Here is a 23,560-nt window from a genome sequence, read left to right on the forward strand (position 1 = left end):
ATAACCGTCCGGACCGTACCAAGTACGACGGCGGACCAATCGGTTCGAGGAGCCCACCCACTCCCACAGGACCTTCCGATGGTCCGGCCGTACCAAATCCGATCGTGAGTTTAGGTTAATATGAAAGATATCATGACGAGTTATGAACGTACTCCCATAGCCAACTAGAATATATAGCCTATATCCATACCGACGTACCGACCGTATCAACAATAATAGTAGGCTAGGCTATGGTACTCCCTAATACCACAAGCCATGGTAACTTAGAACATTAACTTTTCACTGAAACTAATGCCATCTGTATGCCCTTATAGAAACGGAGTTTGAAACTTTGACAGTTCTTCTATTAACTAGTTACTAGTTAGTATTAACTTTTAGTTAGATAATATTTTATTTATTGCAAATGGCGTCTTGTTGAGAACAGCTACTGCTTATAATGTGCATTTCGCATTTCGAAATAATTACAATCCTTATTACGTTGTTACGTGGATTAACTCACAGAGTACTTTTAGATATACTTGATAAACTGTTATTATTATTTTTTATGCAAAAGGACAAACGAGCGTACGGGTCACCTGTTGTTAAGTGATCACCGCCGCCCACAATCTCTTGCAACTTAACAACGCTTTTTTTAACCGACTTGAAGAAAGGAGTAGGTTCTCAATTCGTCGGTTTGTTTTTTTTTGTTTGTTACCTCAAAACTTTCGACTGGGTGAGCCGATTTTGATAATTCTTTTTTTATTTGAAAAAATATACTTCAAAGATATGTTGGTGAGAGTTTGGTTAGGTTATGATTACGGAATCCATGACAAAGTAACGGAAATCTTCAATTCTTAGGTGCAAATTAACGATACTCTTCCGAATATTTTTTATGCTATTGGGATATTTAAGTCATTTACCATAACATAGTTATGGTCATGTAATTGTCGTAGTCGAATATGATGACCAAAGGGACTCCTTAACGACATACAGTATGGGTGCGATCTGTGGCAGAATTTCTAACTGTCTGTAATCAAATGCAAAGCGCTTACGTTCATTGCTGCATTGAAAAATTTAGTATATCTACACATATTTAGACAAATTGTTAGTTAGTGTACTTCAAATTCAATAAAAATCATAAAATAAAAAAAAGTTTAACAAAAAAGCAACCGACTTCAAAAACACTATTCCAAAACAATAGATATAATATGCACTAAAAATTATTATAAAAATACTTGCGTATTTTATACAATCTTATTAATTAATCTAATTCTAGATACGATTATTGTAATTTTTAGAATCGGTGTCATCCGAGATAGGTTTTTAACTACATACATAGCTATAGGTGAGATGTGCTTGAGTCGTGTGGAGGCGAGAGGCGAGAGCGGGTCGCGGCGGAAGGACACCTATTCCTATCCTGCCTATCTTTGTCAGTATAAATTAAATACTCTTATCTGTGACCTATATTGACATCAGCTGACAGCTGTATACTGTCAAATTAAATTGAGTACCTACCTAAATAAAAATAGTAATTTATTAATAAAAACTAAATAGTTAAATAATGGTATACTATGATATTTATTTTGGTAGCATAACTAATATTTATTATTAATTGTATATGTGTGCACCGGCATCTTGCACAAGCATTAAAAGTTATAATAATATTAATATCTAAGTTCAGGAGATAGGTACACAAACGTTTTTGTTTTTTAACTTGAGGGTGTTGAATTGGCTGTATGACCCAACTAGCAGAAGTGTAGCTCACACTTGATTATAACTATCTAAAGCTTTACCAAACTTCACATCATGACTGATACGCAGAAGGAAATGGAAGAGAACAGCTTAGATATTGATGGAGGCAATTTTAATTCGGAGATGTATTTGGATTGTCTTTTGAAGTGTGCCTCTTTGAGACAAGTTATGGACAAGGAAGCTGAAATTGTAAATCAAAGCCAATACTTACAATCTGAAATGCAAACATTAGTATATGAAAATTATAATAAGTTTATATCTGCCACTGAAACGGTGCGCAAAATGCGTTCTGACTTTCAAATAATGCAGGAAGAAATGAATAAATTAAGTGAAAATATGAATAAAATAACAGCATTTAGTTCTCAGATATCTGAATCTCTAAAAGACAGTGGTAATAATGTAAATAGACTCTGCAGTACCCGTCAGCTCCTAGACAAATTGCAGTTCCTATTCTTATTACCTACTCAGTTGAATACAGCAATACAAGAAAAAAGATACACAGATGCTGTCAATGATTATGTGCACGCTCAAAAAGTATTACATAAATATGGTGATCAGCCTTCATTCCAAAGCATTCAAACCGAATGTTCAGAAATAATTTGTGCCCTCAAGAAGAGTTTAAAGGAGAGGCTACTTAGTCCGGAGACCTCAGCTTCAGAGTTAGCAGAGAGTGTGGGTTTATTGAGGCAACTGCAAGAATCAGATTCATCACTTCAAGATATATTCTTGAATTGTGCAGAAAGTAGGCTTGACCAACATCTTAAAGTTTTAAGTGCAATGGTTGACAGTACAGATATATTAGCTTGGGTGGAAAAGTGCAACAATACATTGTTGGCTGATTTAGGGATTGTTATTTCTTGTTATGATGACATATTTCAAGATAAGCATAGTGCTCACTTACCAGACTTTGCTCAAAAAGTGATGTCACAGGTGTTTAAACTATTTGAGGATGTTGTGAAAAGACCAGAAAATGCTGGAACAGAAATTTTGATAAGAGGGTTAGACAAATTCTTTAGAAAATTACAGGCAATGTCTCAGATTGTTTGTAGTGATGCAGTTTCCAGCAAAGCTCTAGATGTTGTAGTTCAATGTGTCAATCATAAAGCAAATCTACAAAAGCAAACTATTCAGGTTCAGTTTAAAGAAAATCTTATGAAAGTAAGACAATCTCTTGCCAGCAAGGGTACTGAAAATGCTGATCTCAAAGATATATTAAATTCACTACAAGTACATTTAATGCAGAAAATTCAAGCATCACTTCTCGATTTAATGGCTTTCTTGCAGAGTAATTTGTCTTTTGGTTTGAAACCTTGGTGTGCCCAAGCAGTAGCTGAGGGATGCTGGAGAGTAATATCGGAGACATTGATTGATCTCTCCGAGATGGTTAAGCAAATGTCAGTCCTCCAATCATCAAATAATATCCCATTTGAACTGCTTCTTGTTTTGGCAAAGTTATGCTTGGACATGCAAGAACCGGGAGTGACAACATTACATACCCACCTTACCAAACTTTTAGAGGAATCAGCACCTGGTACAACCTTTGAAAAAAAAGATACTAATAGCATCATGGTGAATTTATCAACTGCTGCCCAATCTGCATTAGATTGTGAAGTTGTCTACATTGGACAAATGGCAGCACAGATGTTGAGAGTGTCTGTACTTGCTCGTGATTGGCTCCGTGCACCAGAACCTAGAGGTCCGAGAGCTGTTTGCAGAAGAGTAGTGGAAACTCTTGCTAGTGCAGATAGTGCAGCAAGCCAACTGTTCCCAACAAGCTTAAAGCCATCAAGTGACTCAAGTAGACGAACAATTTGGTCCAGAGCTCCATCATCATTTTCACCAATTAATAGATTATTCTCTGAAAGAATAGAAGTGTTTAGTCCAGCAGGAGCTGATAGAGCAGCTTTGTCAAATGGTGCACTAAAAGTTGCATTAAAAGCTTTGGTGGAATGTGTAAGATTGCGTACTTTCAGTCGCCATGGACTCCAACAATTACAAGTTGATGTACATTTCCTTCAACAAAGATTGTCATGTATGGGTACTGATGAGAGGCTACTGAATGCACTATTAGAAGATGCTTTAGCATCAGCACAACTAAGGTGTGTTGATCCACAGCTTATGGAACCAAGTATTGTTGATATTATATGTGAACGAGGATGAATTTTATGGATGCTTTAATTTATAAGAAAGTTATTTGTTAGAAATCCATATTAATACAATATTAGTTTATAAGTTCAAATGACTAAAGCACTATTTTATAATATTATATTTATATGACAGTATATTATATTCATGTAGGTACCAAGGTTTATTATAAATAAAAACCACCATACTTTTGTATTTTATTGTAACCCAATAATGAAAATTGCAGCATATTAAAAATAAAGATATCTACTCAATATATATTTTATTTAAATGCACCTAGAAATTAATTCCACATGACATTATCTACATCTATTGAAAGGTTAGTTAGGAGTTAATTAAAATTAAAAACAATTATTACATCAACTACAACTAAAACAGATTAATAATTTGGTCATATAATATATATTAAAAATTTTGAAAAGACGTAATACATAACATTCTAAAAATGAAGACAGATCGTCATCCAAAATAGTGTTGTATTTTTGGTTTGTTCTGAATAATTATTATTACTTAATTGTATTTCAATTTTCTTTTTAGCCTACTGTGATATATTTCTAAAAATATACAATTAACATACAAGACATCCATAATTTTGTCGAAATATTCTAACATCTAGAAATCAGCAACACTAGGGGGGGAAGCTCATAATATTGGTACTGACTATAAAGTTTGCCACTCCTTTTGAATTATCAAGCTCGTAACATTTATGTTATCATTTGACCTTAAAACTACAAAAACATCAACATAGAATGACCAACAAGTGTCACTAATAATTCACATCAAGTTAACATTCATTTTATTAATAAGATACTAATAATGTGAAGATCGAAAAAACATCTAAAAGATAAAATTATATTTTTCGATTTTTACAAATTACAACACGTTAACATTGAGGGTTATGCCTATGTTTATTGAAGTGAAAACGGCTATAAAATGTTAAACTCGCGTCAGGACACGTGGCCTGATCGAAAATTCGTAAGACGTTGACATTTTGGATGAAAGATTTATGCTTCGCACTAATTACAGTTCGGCTATTTCAAATGAATGATCATACGGTCATAGGACCAGTGATTGAATTATTGTATAATATTTTTACAGTTTATTATGGATGAAACTTGATTTTTCTGAGAGATAAACTGTAAAAATGTAAAATAATTGTAATAGTTCTGAACAGTTATATTTTTTATGTTATATAAATTGTCATTTGTACGATAGCGCAATAAAAGAATATTGTATTTAACCACATAAATGATAGTATATACTGATAAGTAAAGCAATTCGTGTGAAATTATTCCCTAACCATTCCAAAATAAATGCACAACGTTAATGTTCAAGTTTTCACTTCCACCGGCTCTCCCGGATTGCAACCGGTTTTTTTAATGGCAATAACACATAGTATAACCACTTATAACTAATCAAAGCTGAAATGCTCTGTCATATCTATGAAAATCAAATAAATTTACCTGAAAAGACCAGTTTTGATATGTTAAAATTTACATAAGGAAATCTGGCATAGGTTTCTGTTTGTATCAATGAATTGTCAATATATTATTACATACAAAAGCAATGAAGTAAACATTTTGAAAATTTAATGCAAGAGTGCTGAAAACATGTACTTTTCATGCTTTTCTCTGCAAATTTCTGCCATCGAGCCGACTACAGTATTCCCTAACCGACATGACATAGATTAATGAGTTAAAGCCAGCATTTTGTAAGACCCCAGATATGGCAGATATTCAAGTGCGGATTTTTACACTCTGCATCAGGATTTGCACATTGTTACATCCTTACTGGTTGCTAGCCAGAACAAGAAATATAAGCAGATCTTGGAGAGTTATTATTGGGTATAATCATCAGCTCGGGAATATATAATTTTCTTTGAAGACATTGGTCTAGAAATAGGTGTATTCAAACTGATATATACATATTTTTAAAGTGGGTGTAAAAAAAGTCTTAAATCTAAATTGGCGATCTCAAAATATGTTATACACATTGCAAAACGTGAACAAATTGATTAAAATAATACAACAAAATTAAAAAAAATGTCAAATAGATTTACAAATAAAATAAATGATACATAATATAACAAATTTGTAATAGGTTATTAACCAACTGTCTCACAAGTCGATGTTATGATGGCTTGAGACTAATAAGTTAAGTTGAAACATAAAATAAGTTGTTGCAACAATACAAAAAATTGGTAGAGATTATTAAGAAAAGAAGACAGGATATAATACAATTATTACATATCTACATTTTAAGTAATACATATTTTTCACAGATACAAAATTTTATTTGTATTAATATGACTATTTTATAACTTTTATCTGATAAGGCTATGGGGTATTCGCTGTAACCATAAGCCTTGTATACTAGCGTAATAGACAAACACTCTCCTCATTACGGCGAGACTAAATTTATAATGTTCATTGTGTGCTTGTTTTACAGATGTGTTAGTGAAGTGTGTAGTATTTTGCTTTTGGTCAATCCCTATGACAAATATTGATAAAAAGCGTCATATTCACGTATTGTTTATTATCTAACACATATTTTCTTAAATGATTATAATCTTAAGAAAATAAACGTCTTGGTCTTCTCATATTATTATATATTCGTATTGAAGTATCAGTATTTACCTGTGAAATGTTTCTTTAGTTGGATTGTTGTTATATGCAACAACACAATCTAATACAGAACACGACACCATTATATTTTTTATTTAATATCCGTTAAAACACAGAACAATAACGATAAAATCACTAAAATTAAAATGCGTTCCAATTTGACAGGAGACTAATGGACTCTAAATTGTTTCAAAACGGTCTTGATCTATTCCGTCTCTTTTTCACACCTCGGTTTTTATGTAAGGATAGTTATCTCACTTTCACACAGGGTCCATCTATAACGCTAGTATACTAAGTTTATGCTTGCAACTGACTTTAATCGGAGTGAAACCACAGCTTAGATTTGCTTTATTAAAAGCTATAAATATTGAAAAGAAAAGATGAAAGTGATTTTTGAATTTCGAGCGCTCGATTTCAAGAAGAGCGGTTGAGAATAATTGAAATACATGACATTTTATAAAATCATTTTTGGGTTGTTTCCCGAATAATGTTGACGAATTGTCGTTTCTGTTTTGTTCACATATTGTAAAGGATCCGAATAGGAAGTGATCTTCACCCATCAGTTCAATGGATGAAAAGTATTTAGCATCAAATTTAATATGTTAAAAAAATATGGAGTTGACTGTCTGAAAAAATTCTATCTGGATATAGATAGGAAGATTAGCAATAAAATATTTCTTTTAAGATTGCACTCATTCTTTTAGGAGACAAATAATATACCGATCCAAAGTATCAAGCCTCTATAATATACAAATGTTAGATTTACTATCTTCTGTCATAACTATTAGGTCGACAGCTTTGATCTTATCTGTTTACCATATAAACCTTATGCGATAGCCTGCAAAAATTTGTTGTGAATTGTTAATAATTTTTTAATAAATTCTAACCTTCTTGATAGAAAGTTTAAGACTACTATTCGCCATACATTTTTTAACAGATTCAAACTGACATTAAATACTTTTCAAAGAGAGAGTGATGGCAAATCTCAATCTTTATCCATATATATATATATATATATATATATATAATGAAAATGGTCTTTGTTTGAAGCTCAATCACGTCTAAACCACTGATCGTATCGACATGAAACTACCGCCATTCGATGCGAAATTTATTCTAGATTCTTTAAAATTCGCCCAGCGAAGAGGGCGAGAACGGCTAGTTCAATATAAAGAAGAAACGGTAAACAAAATCCAGCCAAAGGTCATACTCTTCTTCACTAGCCTTTGGGAAACGTATATACCATAACCTTACAATATACTAGCATATAGATGAACAAAGCGTACGAGATAGAAGGACATCTCTAACGGAGATACAGCAAGATAGAAAAGGTAAGCGAATCTATTGTTACTGTAACTGATTTTGATTTGACGAGTCGCAAACAGTCAGCCACGCTTGGCATTAGCCTCTTAGTTTTTTAAATACTAGGCCACTAACTAAAACACATTCACAAATCAAAATTGGTCACACATTACTGGGCTGGGCGAGTCTATGGTATCAGTTAATTATTATTCTCGACCATTTTTGAAGTATTCATATCAGCTGCAAGCAAAAGTCGACAAGATGCTATTTAGCTAGTTATATTTGTTATAATTGAATGAAATAAAAGAGTTCACATTAAAAACAATAGTGCAAGTATTTGAAGATGGTAAGAGTATTATATTGAAAAGGAAATGGTGTAACAATTTAACATACCTATAATAACAGTGGGCTAGAAGATAATGTACCCTGTGTTAAAAACAAAAGAGTGATCTTTCATGGATTTTAATTTAATTGAGCTCTATTTCAAATAGTCAACATTACCTGATGGGTGCAATTGGCAAATTATACATTTCTAGTACAGTCCAGCTATTACCCATATTTTTAGACTTAACTATAATAATGAATATATTAAGATGGTGTCAGTATATTTAAAATATTTCTGGTTGCAAGACCTTTTTTTTAAATGACCTCAATAAGCGATGTGAGTAAAGATTCTGGATTATGGCATGACTATCCTGTCTTAGCACCCCATAATAAATACGAGCATATTTATTACGTTACCATATATACATCTCTAAATAAATGAGTACAGACTAAACTTGAACAAATATATGAAACCAAAACCTTTAAAATAATCGATTGCAAAACAGTTCATTAAAACTAAATACATTAAATTATAAACATAAATTATATTTTCTTACTATACCTACAATTAGAACGAATTGACAAAATACATATCATTATCCACTTTCCTTATCAGTCACCGATGCTGGACTCAGAAAAATATGATTTTATTTTATCAAACATGTTGATTGTAAAAATATAATGGTCCGTCTGTTACCTATGAGCGCTCGCAGCGACTTCAAACAGCACAAGCAATCATTCTGACTTAATCTATCCATATAAAATATTGGAATCTACTCAGTCCAATTTAAGCCACATTACTTATTCGGTCTATCCGTAAATTTCTTTACCTTCTCATTGTCAGTCAGTGCCGGCGCTTTATTTGCTGTACTTCTTCGTGTAGTTTTTGTTGTGTTAACAATTTTTGTTGCATTACTATTATTTACGTTAGATTTTCGTGTTTCCGCACCTATTTTGGATTTTTGTAATGTGGTAACATTTTGCGCTGAGGGCTTTGGTTGTGCAATTGGTTTTGGCTTGTCTGGAGGCGGGGAGCGATGTTTCCTTCTCCGGGGAGGTGTGTGAGCTAACACTGTGTGTCGAGATAGTAATGCATCACTGCTGAATAGCTGGCCACAGTCACACCTGTATTCTATTTCTTTACCTGAAATTAAATTTAAAATAATTATTGGATGCTCATTGTTTCTGCGAAATGTAGGTACAATAATATGTACCATGTATGTATGTATATGTAGCGGAACGCGCAGCGAGGAAGGGTCGAGAGATTGTGTTTGTCCGACGCGGTTCGTGTGTAGTCGGTTTATAGGCAAACGCCACTGATATAACTGAGTTTTGTGATTTGTGCGATATACATTTTATCATACTTTCTTTTATATACACAGGGGCGTTTAATTTACACAAACTCTATACTCCAAATTCGCAAATTCGTCAACTGTTTTCAATTAAGCTGTTTTAGCGAGGTATTCAATTTCTTCAATTATTGCGAGTTTCGGGCGAAGACGTTGATTGAATTTATTAGCTTATTATGTTCAACAGGTTTTTTCGTTGAAGAAAAACAGTTAATTCGTTAACGAATATAAAACTGTTAATAATAACAGTTTATTGATTTAACGACCACCTCTACCAGCCAGTCGGAACTCACGAGCGAACAATGATGGACGCGCGTTTTGTTGCCACCTACTTCACAGTTCCGACCGATATTTCAAAAATTAAGCAATGCATATTAAAGGTCATTGCGATCGAAATTTATTTTTTTAAGCTTCCTAAAACATACTGAAACAGTCTAATTTAAAGTGATTATTATTATAATAAAATTATTGCCATTCATGATAGCTAACTATTTATTTCCTATAAACTAAGTAGGTTTGACTATGTCGTGGTCTTCCAACGCATATATTACAATTACTTAGATTTGACCATGAAAGAATATTGATCGATTACCTAACTATTTATATTATGGGAAAAACTAAGCTATTTTTATAAGATGGCCTTATACTAGGTAGGTAGACTTTTAGGTAAAGAAGTCAACCCTAATTTCATCAGAAGAGGTAAGAGTCACGCGATAGAAAGAGAGGCAACATCTAGATAAATAAAAATGTAGGTTAGTATCGCTGTGCGATCTGAATTACACATTATTGTATGACCGCAGGAGTACCAAACCTTATTTCTTTAATTGATTTTACGGAATGAGACTTATTATTCAGGACCCGAGTCGAGAAGCGACCATTCACCCTCTCCGCGTTCCCCACCCCGCCGTCGTCCTGTTAGTAGCGTTAGCATCTTAGCACACTAAAATTATTATATTGATTAAATGGGCCATAAATCGTAAGCACTAAGTTTAAAAAAAGTTTATAGTAAACCAAAGATGCGAAATTTTACTTTCTACAATAATGGTTTATAATAAATTAACTTTTGCCATAAAGTGCACAGTTTCCGAGATATCGGCCAAAAATGTTTTTTTCAAGACCTCCACCTGTATCTGGCAGTATTTGGCTGATTTTATGCTCAGTAAGTGACCCTAAGCCTTAGAAAAAAAGATTGGATTGAGAATTTAGTGCGAGGTTAAAATATTCTATTTTTACTGGCCTATTTGATACCGCTTTTGTTGAGTTTTTCAATGGTGACAGTCCGTCAGCTTATTCAGCTTAGACAAGACTGATGAACAATTCGAAAATTTGAGTGATTTTTTGAATACGAGTTCCGACGCGGAACTAACGGGGCAGAAACAGCTCAAAAAATATATAAAGGTATGTATAGGTATGGGTCATCATTTGACTGATCTGCAGAAAGAACCGCGTGTGGAAGCTTGTGTTGCCTTGTTGAATCGATACAAAAATGAAGGAATATTGGATTGAATTGTGGCATGCGATGAAATGTTTTCTTTAGGGTAACAGGGTTCAGATTCTACAACAGTGCCCTTAGCAAAGCTTAGGTACCAATAAAAAGGTTTTTTTATATAGATCGCCAAACCCCAGAAATTAAACGCGAGTCGTTAGAGCGGAAAGTTCGTGGGCACTCTTTTCTGAGATAGTACGTGGGTGATCATAATTGAATATCTCAACCATAGAGCTACTGTTACTGGTTCTTTATACACACAACAGATAAAATACAAACTCGGTAATAAATTCGCAAGAAACACCGAGGCAAACTAGCAAAAATTTTTTTGTACCAGAAATGCTGGGCGTCGAGATACTTGATATTCGGCATATTATATTTACCCGACCTAGCTTTCAGTGATTTCTATCTATTTCCATCATTGAAGGATTATTTCAAAGCATATAAATTTATATAAGCATATAAGTGATGAAGCCTTAGTCGCTGAAGGTGTGAAGGATGAAGTTTTTAAAAGGAACTTTTAAGTTTCGATAAACGATTATTCCATGCTAAAATACGAACTGCGTGGGACAACAATAGATATAGAATGCTGGTTGTTCACTTACCCTAACCTAAGATTATATGCAGAAGGTGTATAGTATATAATTATTCTATATAATATTGAAGGTTTACTTACGTTTACGAATATTCTGCGGAGTTTCTATTTTTTGCTTGCCTAATGATTTCCTTTTCGCTATACCGTTAAGAGATTTCCGTTTTTCACATAATGATTTCTTTACTACTTTCTTGTCATAATTCAATCCAGTTTTCTCAAGAGTTTTTTTTGGAAAAGAGTATTTGATATCCTTATCAGAATCTTTCATTATTATGTCCTTTTGGAGATTTTTCGTAGTTTTCGTATCAATCTGTTTTGATTTGAGTCTTGGTAGTTTTGATGTATGTTTGGAATTTGATTTATTTAAATCTTTCAAAGTAGGTGAAAATAATGAATTACATCTTTGGCTTTGGACTTTCATAAACTTTTCCTTGACACTTTCTTCTGGCTTATAGTCTGGATTCAACATATATCTAATTTCATCATCATCACTTGATTCCGTAACTGTTTTGGTATCATCTGCTGGTAAACGAACATTCGACGATTTTAATTTTTTTGTAACAATAACTTCCATTATCTCTTTAACACTCTTCTTCTTGGGTGTGGGTGAATTTTCTGTAGATTGTATTTCAATGGGTTCTTTTTTTGGTACAGGTGTGTCAGGTATTGTAATTATTTCAATAAATTTCTTTTTGGGTGTTGGAGTATCAGTGATAGTTATTATTTCGTCTTTCAGTTTATGTTTAAGGCCAATACAATTTGTTTCATATGTTGTTTTATCGGCTAAAGGTTTTACAACTTTAGCACAAACTAAAGGTAAATCATCATCACTTTTACTATCAGAGTCTACTGTTGATTGACCCATTATCTCTGTTTTACTTTCTATTTTATCATCATTTAAGTTTGCTTTTAGTTCTTTGTCTTCAGTATCCCTGTGTTTTAATGATTCGTCAGGATTCTCCTTCAAAATAGCACTCTGTGATTTTTCTGTTGACATAGCAGCAACTGCACTTGCTTCTTCAGAGTCAGATTCAGTTTCGTTACTAAGTTTTTGCTTAGAGTTTTTAATTATTGATTGTTTCTTCTTTCTTTGACATGCATAGGCATGTTTATTTAAGGAATGCTCATTTGGAAACACCATATAGCAAATTGAACATTCATGTATAATATCTTTAGTGGAAAGAGAGCTTTGAACACTTTTATCGTCCGATTTATCTGAGCTTGTTTCCAAATGTTGATCCTTATGTTCAATTAAATGCTGAAGCTTTTTAAACGTTAGACTACATTTTTTGCATTGATGTACATTTTGTTTATTTACATCAGGTGGCACATTTAGTGCTGCAGTCTTTTTGTTGTTGATGCCATCATGAGTTTCTCTGTGTTCAACAAGATGGTGGAGTTTTCTAAACGACTTATCACATGGCTCACAACGAAATCCTGCGCTGTGATCCTCAGTTTTTCTCAACGAAGTATCAGATTTATGAATTTTGCTATCATTGTTTTCAATAGAACTTTTTCTGCTTAATCTCGAAGTCATTCTTGGATTATGAATAATGCGATGCTGTACCAGATGGTGTAGTTTTCTGAATGTTTTTTGGCAAACTTCACAATTAAAGACAGATGTATTAACACTTTCATCATTAGACTTTTTATTATGATGTTGAAGTTTATGACTCAGAAGATATGAGAGCTGTCTGAAAGTTCTCCCACATAATTCACAAACATGATTAATAGGTTTCATATTTGTCTTAATTACTTTATTCACTTCTCTATCTTTCAATCCATCATAAATCTTTTCTTTTACATTATCTGAAGGTGGCGATAAACAAATATTGGAAGCCAAATTTTCGTCCTCACTTTCTAAATCTGATTGACTCCCCATTGATAATCGTCTAAAATCTCTTGAACTTCGTACTTTACGAGGACTAAGCTTGTCAGAGTCAGACCTATTAGGAGATGGGCCTGTACAATGTTTAACGTGTTTAAAAACAACATTCTCAGAACGGAATAGCTTAGAACATATAGGGCACACTATATTTTCATTTATCTTTCCCATAGTCCAATTCTCTTTTACAATTTCGTCTCCACTGCTTATTTCAGATTCCGAATCACTTCGAACTCTTTTTTCATCCATTATTTTTATTTTTTTCTGGGGACTTGGAATGAGATTAGATTTTTCTTCTTTTTCAGGCACTGGATATTTCCGAGGGCGACCTCTCCCTCTTTTAGGGGGTGAAGTTTGGGGAATATTTACATGTGTTTCTACCTTGATATCTTTATTTTCAGATTGTGTTTCAATAAGCTCAGCAGCCTTAACTAAATTATCAATTGCATAAAAAGGGTCCGAGTGAACTATGTATGCATCATTTCTAATGACAGGCTCCTCCGAATTTTTTACAATGTTTTGTATTTTACACAACTTACCGTCAATGTTACGGCTTAGTAGATATGATTTTTTTGGAACTACTAAGAGTTTACCTTTATCATTCTTGTCGTCAATTTTACGTTTCTTTTTGGATTTTACATCAATTCCTAAATCTCCTGGTTCAATTAATTGCATATCCGCAGACTCTATTACAGGTGTCAACACTTGCTTTCTTTGATGCTTTGTCTTAACTTTAACTTCTTCCTGTGATATTTTACTCTCCAAGGAACCTTCTAAAGTATCTGAATCTAGTGATTCAGATGCACTGAGGGTAGCATTTTCAGATTCTATTACTGACTTTTTGCAAGGGGAAAGATCTTGACCCTGTATCTTATTAAGTTCTAATGGGTATTTTATCGTAGAATCCATGAAAACAACTTTAACAGGTTTATCCTCAATAATTGAAATGGGAATTTCATGCTGACGTTTTTCTGTAAGAGCCGATTGGTATGCGATTTGAACTTTGGATTGATAGTTCTTGTTAGTATTAACTTCATTAGAATGTCTGACGGCTGTTGGAATTTTGTTAAGTTGATTAATCTGTCTCATATTTTGTTGTTTTAGAGAAGACTTTGCTTTTGATTCTGCAAGCATAAGTTCATTACGTGACAATTTCTTGACTGGCACATCTAACCCAACGATAGTTTGATTGTCATTACGAGGATCTCTTTTCTCAAAATTTACGGTGATGCAGTTTTCATAAGTAATGGAGTTACGTCTAGCAAATTTATCAAAATCTTTTTCTGTTATAATAGTGTCTTTTTTAACTAGATTCGTGTTTTGAGATGGAGTTTCCCCTGACTTTTCTTTAGGTAATAAAACCATATCTCCCGTAATTGGTTCATGTTCAATAATTTCATCATCAGATAACGAATCACTTCCAACATTTTTTAAAGTGTGGCTTTTATTTGTAAAAGGCGCAAGTGTCTGTTTTGTATCACTACCCGCCTCTGCCTTTGAAGTACTTGGCTTGCTATTTGTAAAAGGCGCAAGTGTCTGTTTTTTATCACTACCTGCCTCTGCCTTTGAAGTACTTGGCTTGCTATCAATGGAAAGGGGTAACTCATGCACAGGCCTTTCAACAAAAGGAATACCATGTAATTCATTCATTTTTCTCTCTATATCATCTAATGTCACAGAGCTAAGGCTTGGAACATTGTCTTTAGTAATTCCATCTTTTACATTTTTAGTATCACCATGAGTAACCTTTGGTAAACCTCGATTAATACGATCTTCTATTGTAATATCTATTAAATCTTGATTATTGTATATTCTGGATACTTCTTTTCTCAAAACATTTTTATGTTTTGTAGGAGGTGACTGATTTTCTAACTTGTTTTCCTTAATATCTGTTAGATTTGTGTTAGGTATCATTTTCTTATTATCTGAATTTGAAGATTTTTGGGGTAGACTATTTGTAGTTTTCGGTTGGGATTCAACCTTAGTGAAAGCGGACGCTGTTGAAGGAGTACTATTAGTGCTAATTTTCAGTTGTTGAACTTTCAATAAATGACTATTACTTGTTTGGCGCTGGCTATCAATTTTCTTCAAAACATCTCTTCTATTTAAGTCATGTGGTTGTTTTAATTGATTAGTATTAGGTACACTTGCAGTAATTTTAGGTTCTTTTATCTTATTTAAAAACTCTTGTCTGTTTGCTTCAGTCCATTTCCCAAATGGAACCTGAGCTTTATTGCTTGATACATTTGAACTTGAATTTTTGTTTTCATGGACTGCATCAATTTCATTTTTTAATTCAGTAGCCATTTTTGCTGGGTTTTTATTAATTTCTTTAACTTCATAACTTTTTATACTTCCACTTTTTAAATCTAAAGGCATATCACATTTGATTTCTTCAATACATTTGACAATATCGTAGCTTAGCATACCTGTGTAAGCATCACCATCAGCCTTACATTCACTTTTTTCAGTAGATTTTGGTGAAGGACTTTTTTCAGACGCTTCCATTTCTGATGTCTGTATGATAAGACTGTTTTTATCAGCAGGTGCACCTATCCACTTCTGACGAGCTTTACAATCATTACTATTGGTAGTTGTTTGTGAACAAACATTAGGTACTTCAATTGACAATACATTCAAAATGGGACTGTTGTTACATTCCTTGCCAGGGTCAATTTTGCACATCTTAGATTCACAATCATTATTTTTATCAGCTGTTTGTGGTAAATCTTTTTTGAGTGGTTCATTTGACAGTGGCGTTAAGCAAAGTTTGTTAGTACATTCCTTTACTGGCTCAATTGTGCATATCACCTCAGCTTTGCAATCATTTTTAATAGTACTTTGTGGAGAAACTGTTTTGGGTACTACTATATTTGACAAAGGCTGTGATATCACACTATTGTCACACTCCTTGACAGGATCAACTATGCACACCTCCTTTACTTCACAATCAATATTTTTATATGTAGTTTGTGATGAACAGTTTTCATTTTCTTTAATTAATATTGGTTGCAAAATATGACTGTTAACACACTTCTTGATAGGGACCTCTATGCAAACATCTTTACTACCAATGTTTTGGAAAGATAATTGTATAGAATCTTTTTTTGAAGGTTCAATAGGTAGTGAAATGGTAGTCATAGACTGTAAAGTATAATTGTTATTTTCTTTGACACTTTCAATCAAACACACTTTGCTAGAATCACAATCATTATGTCTATCAGTTGTTTCTACAGAAATTTCTTTAGGGACAACTTTAGCTGTTGATAATGACTGTAAACATGGTTTGCTAGCTTTAAGGTTATCAGTTTCTATAGCTGTTAGTGAAGATAATTTTTCAGGTGGTTGAATTGAGACTGGCTGTAAATTGGGGCTGTCATTGCATACTTTATTATTAGTTTCATTTAAAAATTCAGGTTTAATAACAATTATATCAGATATTTTGGATATTCCATCAGGTTGCTTGACACATTTTTTGTCATTTATACCTTCATTGAAGTTAATACTACTATTATCTTCAACTAGCTTTGCTTTGCTTGATTGTGGTAAATCAGCATTTTTGGTTTCTTCCTTTAGTACTTCAATTTTTGGGCACTTTAAAGTTTCTACCAACTTTTGCTTGGAATTATTTATATGCACCTCTATAGTTTTCTTAACATTCTCTGAATGCCGGCTTGGTTGTAGCTGTTGGTTAACCATTGTTTTAGTGAGTGGTATTCCCTCTTTGTTGGGTGTTGAATGGTAAGTCATAGGTGTAAATGTATTTATTAAAGGAGATTTTCGAGATTCACTTAATTTCATGGTTTTACCATTTACATTTACTTCTGATTTAGTATCAATCGACTCTTTCTGAGTTTCTGTACCTTTTTCCTTAAAAGCATTATTTTCAACACATGTAACATCTTTTTCAGAAGCATCACTTTTAAAAATGGTAGCAGAATGTGTATCTTTGGGGATCTTACATAGCTCCTCTCCAGCAGACATTGATTTTTTCTTAGGCTGTAACATGTATAAATTATAAAATAATTCAAAAGAGTTCTGTTATAATCTTTAAGCTACATATCAATAAATAACTACAAAAAAATTATTATAATTACCACTTCATTTTTCACAAAAAAAAATCTATTGATATTTATTTATGGGAATAAGGAAAAGATTTCTTATTTTTTAGAATTTCTAACGGCTTTATAACCCCTTTTCTTGTACCGGGGAGAACTCTTTATCATATGGCTTGATTACTACAGGGTTACTGATTTTAAAGTCTTATTGAGGCTTATGTCAGCATCTATTAAGATTTGGTTGTATACATGTTAAAAGCCGATATATATGCCTGTACTATATGCATATTTAACAGTTATTTTAAGTTATTTGTTATCTCAAAATTCTCTATAGCTATTAAATTAAAAAAGTAGGAAATAGAAGAAGTAAGATATTATGAATGAAATATTTAGAGATTTATGTAAATAGAAGATATTTCATTCAAAATATCTTACTTTAAAAAATCAGTCATAATAAAATCACAAAAATGTTCCTGTTGAGATAATACTGCAAGAAAACAAACTATTATACTATAAAAAAATATTTATTTCTTTGAAATAGCTGACCTTGTTGCTCTTATTCTAAATCAACAAACACCAAACTATGTAAAGTAACAAAAATATCACAAAAAAAATGATCAAAGAAGTCTTCTGCAAAATCAGTACAAAATGCTTTGCTGCCCACATTGTCTTGCAACACCAGAGGAATCACAAGACTGGTGGCCAGCCTTTAAGGAAGGTGTATGCGCTTTTTTTGTCGGTACCCATGTTGTATCGTCCGGGAAACACCACACAAGGAAGCTCATTCCACAGCTTTGTTGTATGTGGAAGAAAGTTTCTTGAAAACAGCATTGTGGAGGAAAGCCATACATACAGATGGTGGTGATAATATCAGAATTTGTGGCATGTTGTGTGAAGATGGATTTCAACAGCTGGAATCAGGTGAAACAGCTCCTTGGAACACTCCCCTTAATAAATGCAGTAGAAGACACAAAATGAAGCGACATCTCACCTCAGCGCCAAGTGATCTAGACATTGACAGAGCACTGGATCCCTGATAATTAAGGCAGCTCTGCGGTGAAATGGTACTGGGTTGCGGCAGACCAGAGATGAGAGCTATACTCCATGTGTGGCTCAACCTTCGCTTTGTAGAGAGCTAGACTGTGGGCCGGCTTGAAGTATTGCCGTGATCTAATTATTATACCCAGATTCTTCGAAGCCAATTTGGCTTTGACATCCAGACCACGAAATTAGCTATGGCTTGAGATTTCCAGATCCAGTATTCCAATACAAGGCAAGGCTTTAAGGGATGTGTTGTCGAAGAACACTGATACGACAAATAGGGTTTTTATAGTGGTAAAAGCTCAAACTTGAGTCTTCTGGCGGTTAAATTGGACAAGGTTGATTTTATCCCATTCCATGATCTTCTCAAGAGGACTCAAAGACATCATTGAAGACAAATTCTAGAGGCATGGTTATATATGCTCTTGCTAGAACCCAGCTCCACAAGCCAAGTTATGCCTGTTCTTTTTCAGTCAGAAAAAAGAAAGCACTTAATCTAAATTTTATCTTCATCACTATATTAAACTTAATCAGTTTATCATAGAAAAAATATGAATAAATTCAATAACACTATAAAGAACTTAGTATTACCTCAAACATACTGTAGACAACCTTAACAATAAAAAAAAATATCTCAAAGAAAATATTATTTCAAACACATTCTGTTTACAAACAGCAACATTGCAATACAAGATTGGTTGCAAGACTAAATAAACCTGTTTTTGTCAAATACTATGAGCAAAAAGTTTAGATACTACCCCTCACGCCACATATAACACCCTATGGTGGACACCCTAATGGATCACACATCACTAAACAAGTCACCTTTTCACAATCTCCGTAAAGGACAGTCATTAGTGCAGAGGCTGTCTAGCTGAGGACGAAACGGTCACTCAAGTAATCCTGCAATGGGCAGGGGTGGCTAGCCAACCTTAAACTTTAACAAATATTAGGTCGCTCCAGGAAGTCTGCGAACACTGTGTTTTGAACTTCTGGAGGGAGCTGGGCTGGTTGGAGCAACTGGCCAATACTGCACGCAAAATGGACCCATACTAGTGGTTTAATTGCGGAAACAAGAGCCCCTATACCATACCATACCCCTCACGCAAAACAAATCAAGTTAAAACCCAGTTCATTAGAAAGATATTGATTTTCTTACTTACTTTTGTTTTAATTTTTTGAGTCATTTTTGAGTTAATACCCAGTTCATTCAAATGAACAATATATAAGATTTGGTATGAACATAAATTAATTATAGTTAATATAATAATATGTTTGTACAAGTCTATTAATTTAGCAAAGGAAGATTGAAAAAATATACCACATCCATCATCATACATACCAATTCTTTTGGGACTTCTATTTCTATTTCTTCATACACCTCTAGGTTTCCTTCAGCATTTTCTCTAAAACAAATATACAATCATAGTCAAACATAAGGTAAAAAAAAATTTAAAGAGGTTACATTGCTTCTTAAGCACCTTATGTGCAGACAGCAACCAAAATGCTGTTTATCTTAATATATATAAATCCAGTGTCCTGATGTTTGTTTCCAATGAACTCCTAAACTAATGAATGGATTTTAATAGGGATCACTTTGTGGAGTGCAGTCTAGTCCAACTTGATATATAGGATATAGGTTTTTATTTCAATTTGGGACCCATAATTATTTTTATTTCCAATATTTGTTTTATGAATTTATTGGCAGTTGTGGTGTGAAACAATTTCATTATAACAACAAGGATAACAGCATATTTTACAAAATTATTCTTGATGTTAGGAAATATTATTGACAAATTCATCAAACCAGTATTTTATTTATTATGTACAGAACAATGTCTGTTGAGTCAGCTAGATATATTATAAAACAGGGTGCAAGGCTTGATAGTGTATATTACTTTTTTTTATTTGTAATTTAAGCTTATACATATATAAATATATCGTTAAATTTAAAACAATCAATGTTACAAAAAGTAAATACTTTATGTAAATATATTAAACAAAATAATATTAAGTTATAACTAACACAATAATTGTTTTATATAAGTAATATTATCAGTGTTTGTCCATTATAATCTAACAGCATGAATATTTGTTTCAGGTATAATAAAAAAATAAATCTGTTTTGATTCTGGGCACCGGTCATTACTATAATCACTTGTAAATTTGTTTACACCAATCAAATGACATACTCTAAGCTTGTTGGTCTATTGAAACGTGACATTGGCGAGTTGTGGTGCCCCTTCCACAGAAGCCACTAGAAAGAATAGAATAATAATATTTTTTTTATTTGCATAGAACTGTATGTGTAGTCTCTGGGTGACAGACAAAAAATAATGTATTTGCCTAATAGCTGGTATATGCTTTTACAACAGGGTCCCAGAAAATGTACAAACCACATGTGAAGTAAGTAGCAAAAATATTGTATGTGTGCTAGAAGTTACTCTAGCTTATCAATTCAAATGCTTGGTAGACAACATTACAGTAGGTTACATTACTAAAAATTCACTTACCTACTCTCACAAAATTAGCTTAAGTAGGTAGCTTAAAGTCACTCTTTTAACAGTTTACTTTTTACAAAATATTATGTGTGGAATGTGCTTCAAGCAGTCATAGAAATTTTTTTAAAGAGGTTACATTTACTGAAGCCTAATGCAAAACTAAGTTATGTACAAATAAGTCTAAATCTTTGGTAAAGTACCTGCTCCTTAATATCTTTTAATCCTATGATGGTTAGTCTGGAAAATATTGTGTAAAACTTTTTCATATGAATGAATTATTAAAAATAAATATATAGATATGAGAGGAGACTCACCGGACTTTCAAAAATTTAAAACTTGGCTGTTGGCTCTGGTTATCATCCAATATTTGCACAGCAGCCAATTCTTCTCCACCTGCTTGCCTATACAAATAAAGGTCATTGCCAATGTCAATAGCATCTACATTTTTCCCATCAATCTGCAGGACTACTTCAGTATCTTTACTTGGTATAACATCAGCAACATCCAATGAAACTGGTGAATTTTCTTCCAGTTTATGAAGTCTTTCGGGAATTTCTTTTGACGCCTCGGTGTCGTCTTTACATGCATTATCGTCGATAACAAGCTCATCACCATCATAAGAATTATCCTCAAAAATATTTACACCACCTGATAAAATATTTGCTGCTTCTATATGTTTTCCAATTTTAAAACTACTTATATCGTTAGATTTCGCTATTGGCGACAAGTTAGATATAAGTTTAGGCTCAGCAATTGTTTCATCAGCGTCCGTAGTTGCTGAGGCTGATTCTTTTGTCGGAGATATGCTAAATGTGGAGTCAACTTCCGATAAAGAAAAGAATTTAGAAGACTCGCTCTCATTCGCGGTCAAATACGCTTCACTAGGTGCTAAAGACGTATCCAATGTTGAGTCTTTGGAACTTCCCGCTTCACTACGTATTTGATTCAATCTATCCATTTTCAGTCATCTGAGCTCAATAACTAAAGACTGAATACATATTTTCATTCATTTTTACCATTGCGACATGATAAAATGATTTGACGATTGTCCAATTAGCACTTAGATCAGATGCAGAAAAAATTACGAGTGAAATTTTTATTTGGAACAAACGATAATGAAATAGTGACACTTCACAGTTCACACAAAAACAAAACGATTCCTTTAGTTTCCACTGTAAACAGGACACATTATATTATGTTCTGTACAAAATGGTCTCTTAAAACGTAATGACATCAAAGCTTTGTTTTTTTATATTTTTAGTTAATTTATTTGAATACAAAATTAAACGCAGTACTGTGATCGGTGAACACGATTTATCAACACATCAATGATATATTTAAAGATGGCCGACGTTTTTTTTTTAATACAAATGTCGATTTTGTTTGTTCTTCGTACAACGCAAGGAGGAATACATGGTTCTAGCCAATACAGCCAGCCACCTTAAAGTGTTCACAAAGTTGATAGAGTATTGTTGATAATAATAATAGGCTAAGGTCGGCTAATGAATGCTAGCCCTGAGAAACGGGCAATTACAAAAAATGCTGCTGATATGCCTGGCTATACACTGAATAAACCCCAAGTATAGTAACTAGACATCGGTTCGGTGTGGCCAACATGAGACAGATAATAATATCCTATATATAGGTACAATAGGTACAATATATAAAGAAAGTGTTCTTTCACTATCACTTTTACATCGTAAAACACAACATCGCACCATATTTCCTTCGATTATACTTAAAATTGTCACTGATGTTGAATAAATAGTGGATATTGCAAACGTTTCACAAGTTTTCTATGCAGCGCTGTCAAGTTTATTTAGCACACTGGGTGTGCTGACCTTGAAAAAACCGTCACCCATTGCGAAACAAAAAATATAAACACTCTATCTCATTTCTTTACATAAGACTGTACTTTCCCCGGGGCGTAAAAAGAATAGGGGAGTCCCAGGCCCATGGGATTTACCAGCTCTAGCAGAGCCGGAGAATCCCTCCCCGAGCACTCTCGCTCGGGCTGCCCTTCGTATTCTGGGTGGGCACAGAACCGCGCATGACCAAGGCCAAACGAGGCAGTAACACCACGGCACCCCGCTCCACGCTCAACGTGGACTTTTGCAATATCAGGGGAATTCACTCCAATTTAAACGCCGTCCACCACCACCTTGAGATGGCGCAGCCGGCCTTGTGTTTCCTTACGGAGACGCAGATATCTCGACCTAGCGATACGTCATATTTAACGTATCCCGGGTACAAAATTGAGCACAACTTTTTGCCTCATGCCGGGGTATGTGTGTACGTTAGGGAGGATATCTGCTGTCACCGTCTCGGCAATTTTGAGGGTAGGGACCTGTCTACTCTCTGGCTCCGCGTAGATTTAGATGACCGCGTCCGTATCTATGCGTGTGTCTACAGGTCCCATAGTGGTAACGCAGAAACCGATCATCTCATGGGCTGCATTCAGGCGGAAATTGACGACGTGCTTGCACAGATCCCCTCCGATGAAATCGTAGTCTTGGGTG

At 33.7% G+C, this 23,560-nt stretch overlaps 2 protein-coding genes across 2 annotated transcripts; one reads left to right on the top strand and one right to left on the bottom strand.

Moving 5' to 3' along the window:
- Window positions 1-1,489: 1,489 nt before the first annotated feature.
- LOC126967163 (vacuolar protein sorting-associated protein 51 homolog) lies at window positions 1,490-4,130 on the top strand. The gene has a single exon (XM_050811624.1). It carries the CDS (start codon window positions 1,786-1,788, stop codon window positions 3,889-3,891), a length of 2,106 nt encoding a protein of 701 aa, XP_050667581.1. The 5' UTR covers window positions 1,490-1,785; the 3' UTR covers window positions 3,892-4,130.
- LOC126967133 (uncharacterized) lies at window positions 4,062-22,347 on the bottom strand. The gene is made up of 4 exons (XM_050811558.1): window positions 21,356-22,347; window positions 19,883-19,946; window positions 11,638-17,440; window positions 4,062-9,270 (listed from the first exon to the last, which is right to left on the bottom strand). The coding sequence occupies exons 1-4, from the start codon at window positions 21,997-21,999 to the stop codon at window positions 8,924-8,926; spliced, it is 6,858 nt and encodes a 2,285-aa protein (XP_050667515.1). The 5' UTR covers window positions 22,000-22,347; the 3' UTR covers window positions 4,062-8,923.
- Window positions 22,348-23,560: the final 1,213 nt, after the last annotated feature.

This window comes from Leptidea sinapis, chromosome 12 (genome assembly GCF_905404315.1).
Source record: "Leptidea sinapis chromosome 12, ilLepSina1.1, whole genome shotgun sequence".
In the NCBI taxonomy this organism is placed as follows: Eukaryota; Metazoa; Arthropoda; class Insecta; order Lepidoptera; family Pieridae; genus Leptidea; species Leptidea sinapis.

Bases quoted from the DNA above. Each gene is read 5' to 3' on its own strand.
- LOC126967163 (XM_050811624.1), top strand. From the start codon at position 1,786: ATGACTGATACGCAGAAGGAAATGGAAGAGAACAGCTTAGATATTGAT.
- LOC126967133 (XM_050811558.1), bottom strand. From the start codon at position 21,999: ATGGATAGATTGAATCAAATACGTAGTGAAGCGGGAAGTTCCAAAGAC. The intron at 19,947-21,355 runs GTGAGTCTCCTC...TATTTGTTTTAG, and splicing joins TTTAAATTTTTGAAAGTCCG to AGAAAATGCTGAAGGAAACC. The intron at 17,441-19,882 runs GTATGTATGATG...TACATGTTACAG, and splicing joins TAGAAGTCCCAAAAGAATTG to CCTAAGAAAAAATCAATGTC.